This window comes from Megalobrama amblycephala, linkage group LG1, assembly GCF_018812025.1.
Source record: "Megalobrama amblycephala isolate DHTTF-2021 linkage group LG1, ASM1881202v1, whole genome shotgun sequence".
In the NCBI taxonomy this organism is placed as follows: domain Eukaryota; kingdom Metazoa; phylum Chordata; class Actinopteri; order Cypriniformes; family Xenocyprididae; genus Megalobrama; species Megalobrama amblycephala.
Window position 1 is genome coordinate 75,006,174 of NC_063044.1, and position 20,580 is coordinate 75,026,753.

The 20,580-nt window shown below is 41.8% G+C and overlaps 2 protein-coding genes across 2 annotated transcripts in view; one reads left to right on the forward strand and one right to left on the reverse strand.

Annotated features, from left to right (window-relative positions):
• Positions 1-20,580, forward strand: part of LOC125247564 (CXADR-like membrane protein) — an 824,350-nt gene that overhangs the window by 432,961 nt on the left and 370,809 nt on the right. The gene's annotated exons all lie outside the window — the stretch shown is intronic.
• LOC125247454 overlaps positions 11,276-20,580 on the reverse strand; it is a 33,339-nt gene continuing 24,034 nt past the window's right edge. Inside the window, exons 2-7 of the mRNA XM_048158764.1 lie at positions 12,855-13,172; positions 12,425-12,757; positions 12,283-12,342; positions 12,125-12,184; positions 11,890-11,970; positions 11,276-11,779 (exon numbers count right to left, since the gene is read on the reverse strand). Of these exons, the coding sequence (XP_048014721.1) occupies positions 11,724-11,779; positions 11,890-11,970; positions 12,125-12,184; positions 12,283-12,342; positions 12,425-12,757; positions 12,855-13,172 (908 nt within the window). The 3' untranslated portion in view covers positions 11,276-11,723. The remainder of the gene's footprint in view (positions 11,780-11,889; positions 11,971-12,124; positions 12,185-12,282; positions 12,343-12,424; positions 12,758-12,854; positions 13,173-20,580) is intronic.

Consider the following 20,580-nt stretch of genomic DNA (forward strand, 5'->3'; position numbering starts at 1 on the left):
AGGACAGTATTATTATTCCATTTATCTCTATTCAACTGAAGATTTGTCATATACTCACCTGCTTGCTGTTGTTTCATCTGGTTGTGAAAATAAACACCTTACTTTTATATATCCAGCGTCTGTGCCCTTCTGTAACAGAAGACCAGACCATAACAAAGTCACACCAGTATGAGCAACACGGACCAGTTTCAAGAGCTCGCCGACGCCATGCGCCGAACATTCACCACCAATCCATCAGCGAGCGCTTCCGCACCACCCAGCACTCCTTCACCACCGATAGTGTACACCAGTCCCATGGCCAAACCGGCGCCCTTCTCAGGTGCGGCAGAGGATTGCAACGGATTCATTCTACAGTGTTCGCTGGTCCTGGAGATGCAACCGCACCTGTACCCCAATGATCGCTCTAAGATCGCGTTCATCATCTCACAATTAAGCGGCAAAACGCTTCGATGGGCTGAAACGCTCCTCGACCCAGGGTCAGCCGGCAATTTCATCTCTGGTGCCCTCTGCCACCAGCTCAAGCTCAAGACAGTCAACACGCCTTCAACCTACCAGATCCACTCAATAATTGGATGGCCCCTCAGTCGAAGAAAAGTCAATCATATTGTCGGACCTGTACAACTACAAGTGGGCATCTTACACATCGAACTCCATCTGCTGTTTCTGGAGGAGTCCACCGCTGACATGTTACTAGGGCGCCCATGGTCGGAGCAGCACAATCCCATTCTATCCTGGAAAACTGGTGAGATCCTGAAGTGGGGCGAAAACTGTTTTCCATCTTGTTTCTCTAATCTACCTCTGTCGTCTTCTCCACATTCCCAGTCTCTCTCCATCTGCTCCACGTCCATCGAGAGTCCTGTTGAGAAACAATCTGTTGAGATTCCACTATGCTACGCCCATTTCAGTGATGTTTTCTGCCCAAAGAGAGCCTCTAAGCTGCCTCCTCACCGGCCATGGGACTGTGCCATTGATCTGCTTCTGGGTGAGCCAGTGCCCTGAGGAAGGATCTACTCACTGTCACAACCGGAGGCATCTCCGAGGTGCCACTGTCTTCTCCAAGTTGGACCTCCACAGCACCTACAACCTCATCTGGATACGTGAGGGGGACGAGTGGAAGACTGCCTCGTGACACCTACTGGCCACTACGAGTATCTTGTTGTTACGAACTCCACACACAGCACTCGGTCGTAACATAGAGAGTGACACATTGTAACGTATCGCCCGGAGTCCCGTCTCCTGTTCCCACAAACACCACAATGTCACAGGTTGAAGCAGAGAGGAAATTTATTTCTTAAATATAGGAAATAAATTATGGCTTGAAGTCAGTGGGTCGGCCAAAACAATAAACTAAAGATAAGGGTTCTACCTATTTTTAAAGATCTTTCCTGGAAAGAGATAACAAAACAAAAACACAAATCTTACCTCCTTGCTTAACAGAAAAACAGGAGAAAATAGTCATTAAACAAAAAGAAGGGCCTCCCACTAACAAATGTTCTGCATGGAAAAGGGCAATTAAACATTTACCTGTCTATACCGCTAACAATTTGTACTCCACACCAGGATTTTATTTAAAAACTAATCCAGCAGCGTCACGCTCACTTGGCTGGTACAACAACAGCAAGCAAGCAGGAGAGGGAACTCATCGAACAGTCTTCCCTCCAAGCTTTTATTCTCTGAATGATCGTCAGCTCCACCCACGTAAACAGCTGCACCTGTTTACACCAATCAGCATGGAGCAACAGGGGGAGAGCGAGAGAAAAAGAGAGAGAGAGCTTCACACACACAATTTTGCTCCACACAACGTTACACGACATAAGTGACGTTCAGACATGTGACACCTTGTCATGCCGTATGGACTAGCCAACGCCCCCTCTGTATTCCAGGATTTCATCCATGAGGTGCTCCGGGAGTTCCTACACAAGACTGTCCTGGTTTACATCAACGACATCCTCATATACTCCCAGAGCATGGCCGAACATCACCAGCACATTGCGGAGGTCCTGCAATGCCTGAGGGAGTTCCACCTGTTCCTCAAGGCAGAGAAGTGTTCATTCCATCAACCCTCAGTGCAGTTCCTTGGATATAACATCGATAGCAGTGGCATCCGGATGGACGAGGGGAAGGTGGAAGCCATCACCAACTGGCCTGTACAATCCACAGTGAAGGAACTTCAACCTCTGTCCTGGAATCCAGCTGCCACCAACGCCTTTGAGACCCTGAAAAAAGCCTTCACCACTGCTCCTCTCCTGGTTCACCCAGATCCAGATAAACCCTTCGTGGTCGAAGTCAATGCCTCTACAGCCGGAGTTGGAGAGGTATTGTCTCAGCAGCAGGGGAATCCAAGTCGACTCCATCCATGTGCCTTCTTGTCCCGCAAACTCAACCCGGCGGAGGTAAACTATGACATCGGCAACAGGGAACTTCTCGCCATCAAGTTAGCCCTAGAAGAGTGGAGGCATTGGTTGGAGGGAGCTCAACATCCATTCCTCGTTCTAACAGATCACAAGAACCTAGAATACCTTCGAGATGCTAAAAGACTCAATCCTAGACAGGCGCGGTGTGCACTCTTCTTCACAAGGTTTCATTTTACAATCTCCTATCGTCCTGGTCCCAAGAACGTCAAGGCTGATGCACTATCCCGTATCTACAATCCTTTTCACACCTAGGAGTAGATTTCATCACTGACTTACCTGTTTCTAATGACTGTACCTGTGTGTTAGTGGTTGTTGACAGGTTTTCTAAATCTGTGCATCTGATTCCTCTGAAGGGTCTACCAACTGCCGTGGAAACCGCTGAACTCATGTTTAACCATATCTTCAGGTACTACGGAATCCCATAGGACATTGTGTCAGATAGAAGGCCCCAGTTCATCTCCAGAGTGTGGAAAGCCTTCTTCTCTCTCCTAGGTGTGACCGTAAGCCTCTCGTCTGGATACTATCCGCAGACGAACGGGCAGACGGAGCGGAAGATCCAGGAGATCGGTCACTTCCTCCATACCTTCTGTCATGGCCACCAGGACTCCTGGAACCAGTACCTGGGTTGGGCCGAGTACACACAGAACTCCTTGTGGCAGTCCACCACCGGTCTCACACCCTTCCAGTGCATGCTCAGTTACCAACCCCCTCTGTTCCCTTGGTCAGGGTAACCCTCAGATGTTCCAGCAGTCGACTTCTGGTTCCGAGAGAGCGAGAGGGTCTCCACAGAGCCTGGCGAGGATGCTGGACCCCCCTTCCTCTCATCCTGGATGATGGCGCAGCCTACCAAGTAAATGACATCTTGGACTCCCAGCGTCGTGGGGGTCATCTAGAATACCAAGTCGACTGGGAAGTTTACGGCCCCCAGGAACGTTCATGGGTTCCTAGAAACGACATACTTGACCCCAACCTGCTTGACACCTTCCACACCAACCACCCTGATCGACCAGCACCCCGTGGAAGAGGCCAACCACCACAACGTCGGGGTCCTGGAGGGGAGGGGGGGGGTACTGTCACAGACACGCCAGGCTCCACCTTCAACCAATCACAATGCACCCCGTCACTGGAATACTGATCACGCACACCTGCACGTCATTATCACACTCATCACCAGCAGTATAAAGGACTCTCACTCAGTCTCACTCATTGTCTGGTCTCGTTAACATCTTACCTGTATGTTCTCCTCAAGGACCTCGTTGGGAAACCTACCTGTTGCTCCATTTGTCTCCTGTCTTCTATTTGTTCTGTGTTAGATGTGTGTGAAGTCCCTCAGCAATCCGCTGTGTTGGAAACAGCGGTCCCTCTGCCATTACTTCATCTGCAACAACTAAGGACAGTATTATTATTCCATTTATCTCTATTCAACTGAAGATTTGCCATCTACTCACCTGCTTGCTGTTGTTTCATCTGGTTGTGAAAATAAACACCTTACTTTTATATATCCAACGTCTCTGCCCATCTCTGCCCGTCTCTGCCCTTCTGTGATTGTAACAATGATGAGAAATATATTTGTTACTGTATTTACACATCGTCACTTCTGCTCCAATCGTACCTAAAACACATATTTTTGAGTGATCTTTATGATAAATGAATACCAGAAACATATCAGCATAAACAAATTCAAATCATACAGCATTTTTCTTCTTTGAGTGATCATTATGATATATATTAATAAATGAAGACATGAAACATATCAGCATAAAAAGCACACAATTAACCCTCTGGATTCTGAGGCTGATTTGGGGCTTGGAGAAGTTTTGACATGCCCTGACATTTGTGCTTTTTTCAGTTGTTCATAAACATATTAATGACAAAAGTGTCATTACACTGTATTCAGCACAAACTAGGCTACAATAATATGTGAGGAACATGTATGTACATGTTTGTATTTTTGAAGGAATAATGTTTATGCGTGGTTATTGAAAAAACAAAAAACTTAAGTCACTGAAATAAGGCCAAAAAAAGTATATTAAATCTGTGTTCATAAGACTTCTGGGTATTGGAGGTTGTAGACTAGAGTTTTTGCTTCAGAATTATGTAAAAATTATGCTGCCTACTCCTTCATATAAAACAATAGAGAGATTTAAATTTTCTAAGACACTTTTGGTCAAGAAACACAGTATGCATGGGGGCGTGAATCCTCATGTATAATGGGTGATTCTCGCCTGAGAAGACAAAAGAATTGAATAATAATGACCTGAAATGACTTGCATATTAATGAGGCCTTTCAGTCAGGTAGGCTGTGAAAAAACCCTCTGTGATCATGCTAATAACAGGATTAAAGTCCACTCAGGACAAAAAAAAACATGATTTTTGTGATCTCATGCATGCACGTATTATTGCACATGATATGAAGAAAATTGTGTATAGGCCTATGTTAAATTAAACTACCAGTCAAAAGATTGAACACATTGCCATTATAATGTTTTTAAAAGAAGTCTCAAGTCTCTAACCAAATAATGGTTTTCTATTTTAATATACTTTAAAATATAATGTATTTCTGTGATGCAACGCGTCTGAACATTCCTACCTCTAGGGCATTTCATATAGGCTACTATATTTGTTATATTATAGAGCCTAAATGTTGATGTGCAGTTGACAAACTATACATCATTAAAAAGATCTAAGACTCAAGCTTCACATTTTGACTCTTAAAATCTTATATTGACCATAATTTCTTAATATGCTTAAAAGCATACACATTTGGAGAAATATTGATGGATTCTCATATGTTTATATAAATTTTCTATACAGAGGAGTAATATTTGTTATTCTATATTTATTGTCATCATTATGAGTGCTGGATACTGTGTTTTCATCATTCATACTTGCAGCCGGAGGGCGCTCTGCCCCTTTTGTCCACAAATGCCTCAGTAAAAGAAGAGGCATATCATGTGACAATCAAGGAACTAACAGAGGCAAGAGATCGCTAAATATGGCTATTCAAAACACTTTTAAAGACAATAAATACACGATTGAGATGATGAATGCATGTTTTGACTGAATTTGCGTCTGAATAGCGCTGGCTCCGTGGGCGTGGCCACATTAGCGGATAATGAGCTGAATCACAGACTTCTGACATGGCTCTCTTTTCATACAGATTACATAAACACAGAAGGTTTGTTTTAAAACCTGACATCTTAACGTTTTTTTAGACATAAGTGTAATTTTTTTGTCATTAGTATTCACTAAGTTACAGTTCATTTTCTGAGAACTATCAGATTGGACTTCCTTCAGAGGGAGACGAGAGATCACGCATCATGTTAGTTTTCTTTATTTTGCAAAAAGCACAACATTTTGTTTTTACTCTGAGTGTACACAAATGAAAGAAGATATTCCACAGATTAAAATGGTGTATAACTCTTAATTGTATGTGCAACATTGACGGAGTATTTTGAGTCTCTTTTTTTTGAGAGTGGTCGTACAGGCAGGGTCAAAACAGGAACAAACAGGAACAGTGAGGAACAGGCAGAGTCGTAGTCAAGGGACAGGCAAAGATCAGGACAGGCAGCAACGGGTCAAAAACAAGAAACAGGCTGGAACGATAACAGACAGGCAGACAGGGAAATAACGCTCGGAATTGTCACAGGGTGAATCAAGACTTCGCAAATGGGTGGTGTGTGTGAGAGTCTTATATAGTCCTGATAATGAGCTGCAGCTGGGTGTGGTGATTAGTGATTAGTGTGAAGTGTGTGCAGGTGAGTGGCAGAGAGGATGATGGGAGATGTAGTCCGGGGAGTGACAGGAACAGACGGTGATCGTTACATCATTAGTGATGTTGTTACATTTTATTTATTTTAATGGCCTTGAAAACAAATGCATTCAACTTTGGGAAAATGTGTTAAACTGTATTTAAATAGTAGCACAACTGTATTGTGTGAGATTATGTAATTCAAAGTACAGTAGTCAACATTTGAAGTGGATCAAAAAAGTTAGGACAACTTTGATTAAAGGTTTTGATCCGCTTCAAATGTTTACTATATTTTACAAAGTATAAGTAATAACAAAGTGTATTGTTATTGACTGCAAAGTGTGTAATGTTTAGTATTTGGAATAAGCCAAAGGTACTGAGCATACAGTATATACTATAATATATTCAGTGTATATTGCTTGTGTTTTCTGAAGACACTCGTAATTATTTTGTAATGTACTTAAATCACAAATAAAGTGTACTTACAACACAAATAAAGTATACTGTAATATCACTAATCAAGCATGTAATTAGTCCCTACACAGGCATATACTTAAAGTGTTCTAAGTATACTTGAAGTTGTTCCAATTTAGCACACATAAGTATACTAAATATACTTAAAGTTGTATTTTTATACAACTTAATTACAACTAAAATATACTTAGTACAAAATTAGTTGTTTCAAAATAGCACACTTTAAGTTAACTAATCATTAACACACTTGAAATATACTGATAATTAGTCTGGCTGCAAGTATACTTAGTATACTTTTTTTCACTAGGGAGCATAGGAATCTCAACAATGGTGACTATCAACAACTTTTTTGTGACTTTCAGAGTGTTTTTATATTGTCACAAGTCAAGTCATCTTCATTTATATAGCGCTTTTCACAGTACACATTGTTAAGCAGCTTCACAGTGACAACAGGAAAATTATTATCAAGCTAAAGTTGGTTTTTGATTGAATCACTTCCGTTGTAAAAATGGTTAATTATTACTTTAGGGGGCACTTAAATGACACCTTTCCTACTGAAAACTGAATACCTTTAATGCATTACTGTCGTTCATATACGTGTTTAGTCTATAGGTGTGTGTGTTTGAGTGTGTGTGTGTGCACAGAAGCTTGGTCTTTTAAAAAAAAGTGATATTTGCCTAATTACTTTACTGGTCCACACAATACAGAAAAATTAGTTGTGTCAGGTGTTATAGGAAGTGTTCCCGGTTCCGGCTGACATAATTTATGCAGCCTAATAATCCTTTAACGGATTTGAAAATATAAATTGATAATGTGTTATGTGTATGCCAGGTTAAAGAGTTGTGTTTTTAGTCTAGATTTAAACTGACAGAGTGTGTCTGCATCCCGAACAATGCTAGGAAGATTGTTCCACAGTTTAGGTGCCAAATAGGAGAAGGATCTACCACCTGCGGTTGATTTAGATATTCTAGGTATTATCAGCTGGCCTGAATTCTGAGATCGCAATAAACGTGAAGGACTATAATGCATTAAGAGCTCGCTCAGGTACTGGGGAGCTAAACCATTTAGTGCTTTGTAAGTAATTAACAAGATTTTAAAATCTATACGATGTTTAACAGGAAGCCAATGCAGTGACGACAGAACTGGGCTAATATGGTCATACTTCCTAGTTCTAGTAAGAACTCTAGCTGCTGCATTTTGTACGAGCTGTAGTTTATTTATCAAGCGGGAGGAACAACCACCCAGTAGAGCGTTACAGTAATCTAGCCTTGAGGTCATGAACGCATGAACTAACTGTTCTGCATTCTTCATTGAGAGCATATGTCTTAGTTTAGATATATTTTTAAGATGGAAGAATGCGGTTTTGCAGATGCTAGTAACATGGCCTTCAAATGAAAGATTGGTATCAAAGAGCACACCCAGGTTCCTAGCTGACGACGAAGACTTAACAGAGCAGCCATCAAGTGTTAGACAATATTCTAGGTTATTACGTGAAGAAGTTTTTGGTCCAAAATTAGAATCTCTGTTTTTCCTGAATTTAGTAGTAGGAAATTACTGGTCATCCAGTTTTTTATATCAGCTATACATTCTGTTAATTTAGCGAATTGGTAAGTTTCGTCAGGGCGTGAAGAAATATAGAGCTGAGTATCATCAGCGCAACAATGAAAACTAACGCCATGCTTCCTAATGATATCTCCCAAGGGTAGCATGTACAGAGTGAAAAGCTACGGTCCTAGTACTGAGCCTTGTGGTACTCCATATTTAACTTGTGATTGATATGACATCTCATCGTTTACTACTACAAACTGATAACGGTCAGATAAGTATGATTTGAACCATGCCAATGCAATTCCACTGAATTGAAGACATGGAAATATCACTAAAACAGGTTTTTCAAATTATACCATCATCATATACCATTATAGGTTCAATCTAGAACATCCTCCAGATTTGTATAATTCCTTACATGTGCATCATTTTTATACCTGCCTCCTGCTGCTGCTGCTGCTCACTAATCTTCAACAGAAACTGAAACAAAGAAATCATTGTTTATACAGTTTTTGCACTGTAATACCCATTTCACAATATCAATGTGCTCTATGAGAGATACAGTGATGTGATTCAAGAATATCTGCAGCGAGAGATATGTGAGGAAGTACAGGACAAACAAATAGCAGAGCAGACCAGCACAGAGAAGTATTACATGCCACACCATCCAGTAATCCGAGACGATAAGGCAACAACCAAATTGAGAATAGTGTTTGATGCGTCTTCACATGAAGAGGGTTTGCCCTCCCTCAATGACTGTTTGCTTATCGGGCCTAACTTAAACCCAGACTTACTCCATGTGCTTATTAAGTTCCGCCTTCACAAGGTTGCCTTCACAGCTGATATTGCAAAGGCTTTTCTGCAGATCGGACTGAAAGCGAGGGATAGAGATGTTGTGAGGTTCTTATGGACCTATGATCCCTCTTCGCAGAATTCTGAAAGGGAGCTTCGCATCATGAGAATGATCAGAGTTGTATTCGGAGTTGCGTCTAGCCCTTTTCTGTTGGCAGCAACAATTAGAACGCATCTCAAGCAGTATGAGTCTGAACAGCCAGAAACTGTGGCAGGACTCCGAGAGTCACTATATGTGGATGACCTCATTGCAAGCTCACCTGATGTAAACAAAGCCTGTTCTATAACAGCACAAGCAAAGGCCATCTTGGCTGCTGCAGGAATGGAGCTGCGGAAATGGACAACCAGCTCCTCTGACCTGAGAGCGAGATGGATGAAAGACCAGATTGAAAGCCCAGCAGACTCAGAGACGCACAACGCTGCATTGAAAGTGTTTGGATTAATATGGAGGCAAGACCATTATGACTTTCTTTTCAACTTGCAGCAAGTGCTGGATGTTTTGAAAAGGAAAGAGAGTACTAAGCGGAGTGTCCTTCAGATATCATCCCGTATCTTTGATCCAATAGGTTTCCTAACACCCTATACCATCCGTGTAAAATGTCTCTTCCAGGAAATGTGGGAGTGAGGTCTCAAGTGGGATGAGGAACTACCCCCAGATTTAGCCCACAAATGGAAGCAGTGGTGTGACGAGTTGCCACAGCTACACCTTGTGGCCATTCCTAGATGGTATCACATCTTGACAAATCATCAAGGTGAGACAGTCAGGCTCCATGTCTTTTGCGATGCAAGTGAAAAGGCTTACTGTGCAGTTGGATATCTGCAAGCCAAGAGTGAGACTGCAGAAATGATTTTGACTCTGGTTGCCTCAAAGTCTAGAGTTATAGGTGCTAGGCTAGCTCATAATCTGTCAAAAGCTCTTAAAATCGGAGAAAGCCAGCTCCATATGTGGACAGACTCAATGATAGTCTTGAGCTGTATCTGCAGTTCGGCACAAAAATGGAAGCCCTTTGTGGCAAATCGAGTGACTGAGATTCAGAGCCTCACTGAACCAGAGTCATGGTCACACTGCAATGGAAAACACAATCCAGCAGATCTGCCAACAAGAATCTGTAGAAAATTTGATTGATAATCACTTGTGATGGAATGGACCTGATTTTCTCCAGTCAGTGGACTCCGTAGTATCAGCAGATGTAGAGCTTCAAGAAGAAGAGGTAAATGCAGCAATCAGTTTAGCAGCACAGACGAAAGAGAGACGCTGCTTTACCTGCACAAATACAGCAAACTTAGTACTGTTCTCAGAATAACCGCTTGGGTAAAGAGATTCCTCTCCAATACACGCTCAAGCGTGAAGGAGCATGGAGAGCTTTCTGCTGAAGAGTTAATGACAGCTGAATTGTATTGGGTCACAATGACTCAAGAGGAGACATTTGAAAGAGAGATGAATTTGCTCAGGGAAGGACAGAATGTACATAAAGACTCAAAAAACAAGGCCTGATTAGGGTGGGAGGAAGGCTGCAGCAATCTGATCTCACCTTTAGAGAGCAGCACCCATGGATACTACCTGCTAAACACAGGTATTGTGAACTGTTAATTCAAAACTGTCATGAGAAGGTTTTGAACTCAGGTATAAGAGATACACTCATGCAAGTCAGAGACAGATTTTGGATTCTGAAGGGTAGACAGCTCGTTGACACTGAGAAATGATTGTCAGATGGTTTCTGCTCAACATTTATATATACATGAAACATGCTGTTCAGTGTGAGAAATGAATATTGTAAACCACACTGACTCGACACACATCTGATTTGAACACAGTTTATAGGATATTCTTTGCATTACTGTTAGTTTCACGTCTTTCTTTCATCATGCTATAGAAAAATCTAGAAATAAAATCATTAATTCATTAGTGTAAATCTGGTTTGTTACTGAAAGGTTTCCTCTGTCCATGAGTCCTGAATCTAAAAGAGTTTTAAAGTGTTGTAAAGTGATTATTATCATCATCAGCTCCAGTTTGGTCAAACAGAAAGTATTCGCACACACTACATGAGCGTCCCTGAAGAAGGGAGTGTGTTAAAGTCATTAGTTTATCAAAGTGGATTTCTGAACTAACCAGAATAAAGTTATGTGAATTATTACTGTATGAACATGAATGAATCATTTCATTATTAGTTTATCTTTGCTGCTGTTCATCCTCACATTACAAGCTCATGAATCACCATATTTGTGACAAACATCTCAGGAAAGAGACATATTAAACAATTACAGAGGTTTAATTAAGAAAATTAGTAGAAATCATTCAAAATGAACAAAGATGCTAAAAACAGGAATGAAAAGATAAGATATGAGAATCAGCAAATCATCTTCATCACACAGAACAGAGAGAGGATTTTACAAACAGTCTGTCCATTACTGTATTTAATATTATATTTAAAGCAGTTTATATATGAAGCACAAGAAAATGACATTCAACACTGTAGGAAAATATCCATCAAACCATATAAATGAACATAAATCTGGCCTTTTATTTGTACAAGATATTTGAATCTAAACTTGATGGTGTCACTATTTCTTCAGGGAGTTTTTCTCTGTTTTCTGAGAAGAAGAAAATCAAACAATGAACAATCCTCTGTGAGTTTTTGCTGTTTTAAATCTTGTTTCAGATGGTCTCCAAACTCAGCAGTATTTTATTGTAATATTGTAGGCATCTCTATTTCCTCTGGGTGCTGCGAGTCCTTCCTCCCTGCAAAATAAAAGCATTGACTGACCTCTCGTATGTGTTTTTACCATGATTGCAGATTGTTCCAGATCAGATGAGTGTGAATCATCAGATTGTGTGAAGCTCAAACTCACCAGCTCTTCTTGCACAGATGATCTGAAGAAGAATCACAGTAGGAGCAGCAAACACTGCCATCTCAACAATAATCACAATCACTGCAGGAAACATGTGTGGAAGAAGAAGAAGAAGAGAAACTGGACATGACTGAAGTCAAGGGGATTCAACTATGAACAGTTATTGATGAAGCATTTACAGACTGACTGATAGTTTAATGGTGTAAAGCTGTCAGTAGAAATGAACGTGTCGTACCTCTGAATAATGATCCAGCAGTCACACAGATGACAGTTTCTGATGCTGTGTCAGCTGGACCTGTGGATCACGTCTGTTAGTTCACTTCAACACATCATGACACATATAAGTGAAGTGAGAGACTGATGATGTGTGACAGTGATCATGTGATCATGAACCTTGTGTAGGAGCTGCTGCTGTAGTTTGGCTTGATTTCTTCTCAGAGTTTGAGCTGCTGACTGGAATCAGAAGATGAATGTTCAGATGTTCATCTGTAGGACATTAACATCATATTTTACAGTAGTAATAGTTGTTTCTCACCTGAATACTTGACAGTGTATCTGACTGAGGTCTGGAGTTGATTTCTGCGAGTAAGCTGACATCTCCACTCTCTGTTGTCATCTTCATTCAGGAGTGTTGTAGTCAGAGTGATGATACACTGATCTGATGAGAATAATATCTGATATCTGGAGTCTGTCTTCAGATCAACACCAGCCTGATTCACCCACAACAGCTGAAGACCCTCATAACGAACCCAATAATCACAGGGGAATACAGTATACAACTGACAGGAGAGAGTCACAGAGCGACCTGGACTGATCTCAGTCTGTGAGGATGATGATGATGATGATGATGATGATGGAGACACTGAAACTGAACACAAGACACAAATCACAGACTCTTCAATCATCATGTGAGTTTAAAGGGAGAATCTGCTCTTTTTAAATTGATCACATAATCATAAACTTACCATGAAGAACATGCAGATAGACATAAGCATCAGGTTCTTGTTCTCCATTCACATATTGTCTGCAGGTATATAATCCATAATCTTCTTCTGTGACGTTCTTGATGTTCAGAGAGCAGTCAGACCCCAGACTCAGTCTCTCATGTCTCTCTGTGTCTTTATTCTTTATCCCTCCATCAATCAGTTCAACTTCTGCTGAATGTCTGAAACTGTTATAGATCCATGTAGTTGAGTTGCAGTCAGAAAGAGTATTATTACAGGGCAGACGGACATTTTCACCAGGACTGATGAACACATGATCATAATCCACTCCACTGGTACCTGAAACACAGTATATTTAAGTGATCATTATGATATATACTAATAAATGAAGACATGAAACATATCAAGATATAAAGCAGATTTTCTTTCTCCCTCATGAACACAATCATCACAGTCTCCAGAATAAAGTGTTTGTCTTGATCATGTAGCTGTTGAAATCTCTGAATACGAAGATAATTGTTGATCATCAGATGTTTGAGTGACTCTATGTCCAGTATCAGGAATAATACAGTATGATCTGTATGTATCAATACACAACTCTGAGATCACAACGTGAATGTGTGCAAGAATAAACTGAGCATGTTCAAATCAACTCTTTCCACACTCTAAAAAAATCTGTCATTTTCCTCTATTTTGAAAATCCTGTAAAATTACAAAAGTAGAAAGTAAATTTACATATCTGCTGTAAAATAATGTGAAAAGCATGTAACTGTGAAATAACAAAATTTACGTGTTTTTTAAATTTTTTATAGAGAATGAGGAGTTACGTCACACATTTCGGGAAGGCACCGCCATATTGGCAGGATATGCTATCCGTTGCCATGGTTACTTTGACAGCGAGATCGAGAGAAAGAGCAACAGAGAGAGAGCAGATTAATTTAATAAATACATTTTGGGATACAGCACAGTTTTATGGGAAGAAATGGAGAAGGAGAAAGTGAAAGGAAAGTGGTTATATCAGGAGAAACTAAATAACTCCATTAAGCAGCGTTATTTAGAGAAACTGCTTGACATTAACACCATCGACCCGTATGACCTGCCAGTTACAGAATGGACGAAAAACCCAGAAGCGCCGCTCACATTCCCTGACATCCTCAATTACCTGGTTTATGGGATCAGAGATGCACAATGAGTTCAGAAGCTTTAAGTCATTAGAAGCTCATCAACAATTTCACTGCGACCGGGTGCAAGATCACACTAACCCACACATTTGTCACTGTCAAATGTTATTGCACATTGTTCATTTATTGTCAAGTGTTAGTTTATTCAATTATTGTTAGTGTAATTGAAAATTGATAGCTATTTTTTCTGCATGTCTACCTATTGCCTGGTGTTACGACCCGTCCTAATCTAGGGGTTGGACGGATCGGTAACCAAGAAATTAAAATAATAAAAGATCTAAATTAACGGAAATTCCTCTTCTCCTGTCCCAGCTCACAAGAATCACCACGTTTTGAAACGAAAACCTTTCTTTATTCTCTTCTCACAAGTCAAAAATGAACAGAAGCATTTGCTCGGAAGGGGGACAAAGGCCAAAACAACAAACAAAAGGGAATCTACCTAAGGGTTTAGAGAAGCTGACTTACCTTACGAACGAAATATAAACAAAAGTACAACAAACTTCCCTAACTCCCCAACTAAACCATAAACAGGAGAAAACAAATTGCACAAAGTAAAAGTGGCGCTCCCCCCACCTACAGGTTCGCATATAATATAAAGGGGTAAAAGAAACAAGCGTTATTTAACAAGAGTATATGATGAGTTCTTACTGGGCGTTAAAGTCTCCGTCACACAACTGGGAGAAAACAATTCTCACACATAGACAACAATAGCATCGGTCACACCATAACGATTATTAACAGTCTGGGGCAGGAGACAGAGGACAGGACACGCGTGGAGCTCACGACGCGCTCGACACAGCTCACAACACAGTCCTCGTTTCCTGCATTTAAGCGCTCCCGCTCTTCCACGTAACTTGCCGCAGCTGGTCTCTCAATCAAGCGGCGCTGCCAGAGAGAGAGGGAGAGAGAGATAGAGAGAGAGAGAGAGAGCGTGCACTACACATTATACATTACAATAAAATGTATACAAAACACAACACAGTGATACGTCTATGACGTAACAGTACATACATAAAACAAATACGTTCATGACGTAACACCCCCACCCTTAGTTACAAATCTCGATTTGTAAGAAGTCACATCAAACGAATTAGAATAATTCAGGTATCACCAATGTAAGCTCTAGATAGTGCGTCAGCTATGAGGTTTTCTGCACCTTTCTTGTAACGTATGTCTAGATTGAACTCCTGTAAAATAAGTGCCCACCTCATTAATCGCTGATTGGAGTTTGACATGCGTGACAGGAACGTTAGCGGATTATGATCGGTGTAGACCGTAACACAATCACCAGAGCTCAAGTACACTTCGAAGTGTTGTAGGGCTAACAATAAAGCCAGAGCTTCTTTCTCGATGGTACTATAATTTTGCTGACACCTGGTAAACTTCTTGGAGAAGTAACTGACAGGATGTTCGATACCAGTATCATCAGTCTGCATAAGCACTGCACCGGCACCGCGGGCACTTGCGTCAACCTGCAAACTAAATGGCAAATCAAAGTTTGGGGCAGACAAGACTGGAGTATTGCACAATAGATCTTTAGCAGAGCAAAAGGCAGACTCACACTCATTACTCCACACAAATTTTTGTTCGGTTCTCAGGAGATCTGTAAGAGGCGCAACCACAGAGGCAAAGTTCTTGCAAAACCCTCTGTAATACCCGGTCATTCCTAAGAAATGTCGTAGTTCACGTTTATTGGTTGGCGAAGGAAACTCTGCAATGGCTTCAATCTTTGCATTCACCGGCTTAACCTGGCCCTGTCCCACTAGTTTTCCAAGGTAAGTAACAACAGCCTTGGCAAACTCACACTTGCTAAGGTTAAGCGTCAAAGATGCATTAGCCAAGCGTTTTAAAACCAAGTCAAGGGTGTATAAGTGGTCATCCCACGACATAGAATAAACCACAACATCGTCAAGGTACACTTCACAATTCTGCACGTCAGATAACACCATTTGCATCAACCTTTGGAACGTGGCAGGTGCGTTGCGCATTCCGAATGCCATCACAGAATATTGCATGAACGCATCTGGCGTCACAAAGGCAGAGATCTCGGAAGCGCGCGGTGTCAGCGGCACCTGCCAGTATCCTTTTAGAAGGTCAAGCTTCGTAACGTAGCGTGACGATCCCACTCGATCGACACAGTCCTCTATTCTGGGAAGTGGAAAAGAGTCAGCTTTAGTTACGTTATTCACTTTGCGGAAATCAGTACAGAATCGGAGTGAGCCATCAGATTTGGGCACAAGAATGCAGGGCGAACTCCATGGGCTCTGACTGGCTACTGCAAAACCATTACGTACTAAGTAGTCAACCTCATCTCTCATCATTTGACGTTTATGTGGATTAACCCGATAAGCATGCTGTTTGATAGGCGTGCTTTGACCCACATCGATGTCATGCACTAACACGTTAGTTTTTGAGGGGACATCATTAAACAGCATTGGATACCTGTTGATCAGCTCAATGATATCATCGCGTTGTTCATCGGGCAGATAAGAGAGATAAGACAGCAAAGTAGACAGAATGGCAGAATTCGTAAGCCTACCACAAGTGGCTTGATAACCCTTGTCAATCAGGTCATCTTCCTCAGACACATTTCTAGAGGGCAGATCAACATTCACAACAGACATGTTCTTAATAATGGGACTGACGTCATTCTCATTTCGTGTAACATACGCTTTTAGCATATTTACATGGCAGACTCTGCTTTTGCGCCGTCGATCAGGAGTTAAAACAGTGTAGTTAGTGTCACTCAGCTTCTTTTCAATTTCGTATGGACCAGCGAAACGAGCATGCATAGGAGAATTGGGGACAGGCAGCAGCACAAGCACAGAGTCTCCAGGTTGAAAACTGCGAGCAACACTCTTTTTGTCATATCTCGTTTTCATTCTGGACTGAGAGTCAGCAAGATGCTGTTTAGCGACCTCCCAAGCTTTATGGAGATGCTCATGAAACGTATTCACATACTGCAAGACTGGCATGAGGGGAGAATTTTTAGAAAGGAACTGCTCACTTATCAACTTCAAAGGTCCCCGGACTGTATGCCCGAACACAAGTTCAGCAGGGCTGAAACCCAACGATTCCTGTACTGTACTCCTTGTGGCCAACATTAACAGGGGTAAGCCATCTACCCATTCCTTACCAGTTTCGACGCAATAAGTGCGCAACATTGACTTAAGCATCTGGTGAAAACGCTCGAGCGCTCCTTGCGATTCTGGGTGAAATGCAGTTGACAGTACATGCTCGACTCGCAGCTCTTTAACCAGCTGTTCAAACATGTGCGAGGTAAAGTTTGTACCACGGTCTGTTTGAATTATTTTAGGTAACCCAAATAAAGAACAAATCTTGATCAATTCTTTAACCACTGCTTTCGTCGTAATAGAACGCAAGGGCACGGCTTCTGGATAACGAGTGGCTGCACACATTATTGTAAGAATGTACTGGTGACCGGACTTGGCTTTTGGCAAGGGACCTACACAGTCAAGTATTAGTCTTTCAAAGGGCTCTCCCATCACAGGAATAGGCTGCAGCGGGGCTTGAGGAACCACCTGATTTGGTTTACCAGCAAGTTGGCAGACATGGCAAGTTTTAATAAATGCAGACACAGAAGACTTCATGCTGGGCCAGAAAAAGTGTCTAGCGATACGGTCGTAAGTTTTTGTAACACCCAGATGTCCCGAGCAAACATGCTCGTGGGCCAACTTCATTATCTGAATCCTGTAGCTGGCAGGAAGGACAATTTGAAAAGCCACATCACGTTCAGAGTCTGACGGCTTCCACCAGCGCATCAGTACACCATCATCCCAAAAATAACCTACCGACGTTTTTAGAACTTCTGCTTTATCACTAGCAGCATTAACACATTTACTCAATGTCACGTCACCTTTCTGGGCAGCAATTAACTGTTCCCTACCTACTTTCAAGGGAGCGTCGCTTTCGTTCGTACGGTCATCATCTGGGTGCGGCTGCGGCTGAACAATTAATTTACACTCTGTATTCTCCGGTAATGAAACCAGGAATGAGCTAGAAAGATCAAGTACATCACTAAATTTCACTAAATTTCTCACTCTACAAACGTTTGCCTGGCTGTCTTTGAACAAGCTCTGAACTTTTGTCTGTACGCTTCTGGAACCAGTTCGTAAGCGCGCAAAACAGCCAATTTCACAATATCATAGTCCAGTGAATCCTCAATTGGCAAAGCCGCACACACCTCCTGGGCTTTGCCAACGAGATTGCACTGCAACAATAATGCCCACATATCGCAAGGCCACTTTAATTTACCCGCGACCCGTTCGAAAGCCACAAAGTACGAGTCTACTTCGGTTTCGCGGAAAGGAGGTACAAGTTTAACGTACTTACCTACATCGAAGTCAGGCTGTTGCCCAACCTCAGAAGTACTGGAAGGGGGTCTGGTGCGCGGTGATGGAACCGGCTGGTTACGCAGTCTCTGGACTTCCAGCTCCAGTTTACGTAACTTGACATCCCGATCAGTTTTTAACTCAAGTTCTTTTAATCGGAGTAATTGCGTATCGTGCTCTTGTTTTTTTAACGCAAGATCTAATTCTTTTAAACGAATGGTAACTTCAGGATCTACAAACTGAGGAGACTTTCTATCACTTACCGAATCTGCACCGTCAGACGCGGCCTCTCCGTCAGTCTCCACTTCAGGCCCTCCTGCTACCATACGCTCAGGCAGAATACCCATCTCGACTAGCTTACCATAGAGTTCGTCTTTAATGAGATGTTTCCTTTGCTCTTTGGAAACCAATACGTTAAAGAACTCCGCAATTACAATTAAATCTTTCTTTCTACAGCGGTCAAATTCTTCCAGCGTAGGCGAAAGAGTGAACTTGATTAAATCAAACTCCATATTAAATCCTTCCTAACTTCCTCCCCTACCAAAAATTCAAAGCAGCCAAGCAAACTCGCTGTAATGAACGGACGAGACCAATTGTCATAAGCGGATGAAGCACCAATTGTCGCAATAGGACGAGCCCCCAATTGTTACGACCCGTCCTAATCTAGGGGTTGGACGGATCGGTAACCAAGAAATTAAAATAATAAAAGATCTAAATTAACGGAAATTCCTCTTCTCCTGTCCCAGCTCACAAGAATCACCACGTTTTGAAACGAAAACCTTTCTTTATTCTCTTCTCACAAGTCAAAAATGAACAGAAGCATTTGCTCGGAAGGGGGACAAAGGCCAAAACAACAAACAAAAGGGAATCTACCTAAGGGTTTAGAGAAGCTGACTTACCTTACGAACGAAATATAAACAAAAGTACAACAAACTTCCCTAACTCCCCAACTAAACCATAAACAGGAGAAAACAAATTGCACAAAGTAAAAGTGGCGCTCCCCCCACCTACAGGTTCGCATATAATATAAAGGGGTAAAAGAAACAAGCGTTATTTAACAAGAGTATATGATGAGTTCTTACTGGGCGTTAAAGTCTCCGTCACACAACTGGGAGAAAACAATTCTCACACATAGACAACAATAGCATCGGTCACACCATAACGATTATTAACAGTCTGGGGCAGGAGACAGAGGACAGGACACGCGTGGAGCTCACGACGCGCTCGACACAGCTCACAACACAGTCCTCGTTTCCTGCATTTAAGCGCTCCCGCTCTTCCACGTAACTTGCCGCAGCTGGTCTCTCAATCAAGCGGCGCTGCCAGAGAGAGAGAGAGAGAGAGAGAGCGTGCACTACACATTATACATTACAATAAAATGTATACAAAACACAACACAGTGATACGTCTATGACGTAACAGTACATACATAAAACAAATATGTTCATGACGTAACACTGGAAAATCCAGCCCCACCACTGTACCAGCGGATGAGTCTGGACGCTAGTGAATCAATTTGATTTCTAGGGCGGAGCAAATCCGAGCAAACAGGAAGCGGAGTAAACCAATCAGAGAAGGGCGGATATGACGTTAGCAAAGCGACAAGAGAGTCAACAGCGAAAAGTAAATAATTAATGTGTTTTTGGTCATTTAAAACTGAATTCATTCATTTAATGTTTTAAACAGGCATTAATCATTTTCCACTATTCTGATATTTTACTGTTAATTTATTAAAAGTAGAGAGTCTGTTTCATCACTCGTGTTGTTTGTTTGACAGATGCCTTCTCAAGATAAACCCCAAGGGATGGAAAGCTGAGACTGTTCTTCAAGAAAGCAGATGACGGTCAGTCCACAGCATGTGTGTCAAACTCCGCTCCTGGAGGGACACTGTCCTGCAAAGTGCTCCAGCCCGCTCCAGAACACCTGCCTGGAAGTCTCTAGCAATCCTGAAGACATTGATTAGCTGGTTCAGGTGTGTTTCATTAGTTCCTGTCCTCAGAGTTTAGCTCCATCCCTGAGTTTGACACCCTTGTTCAAAAGGTTCTTTCACTCTGAACCCAAATGGAGAATACATGGAGAACATTCTTCAGAAGAGAGTCCAATCTCCCTCCATTCACTTGCACAGAAATTTCCATCAGCGTCACGCAGACTTTGAGAACACTCACTCTTTCCTGCTTTGTTTAATTGTTTGTTTCTAATGACTGCTTGTGATTC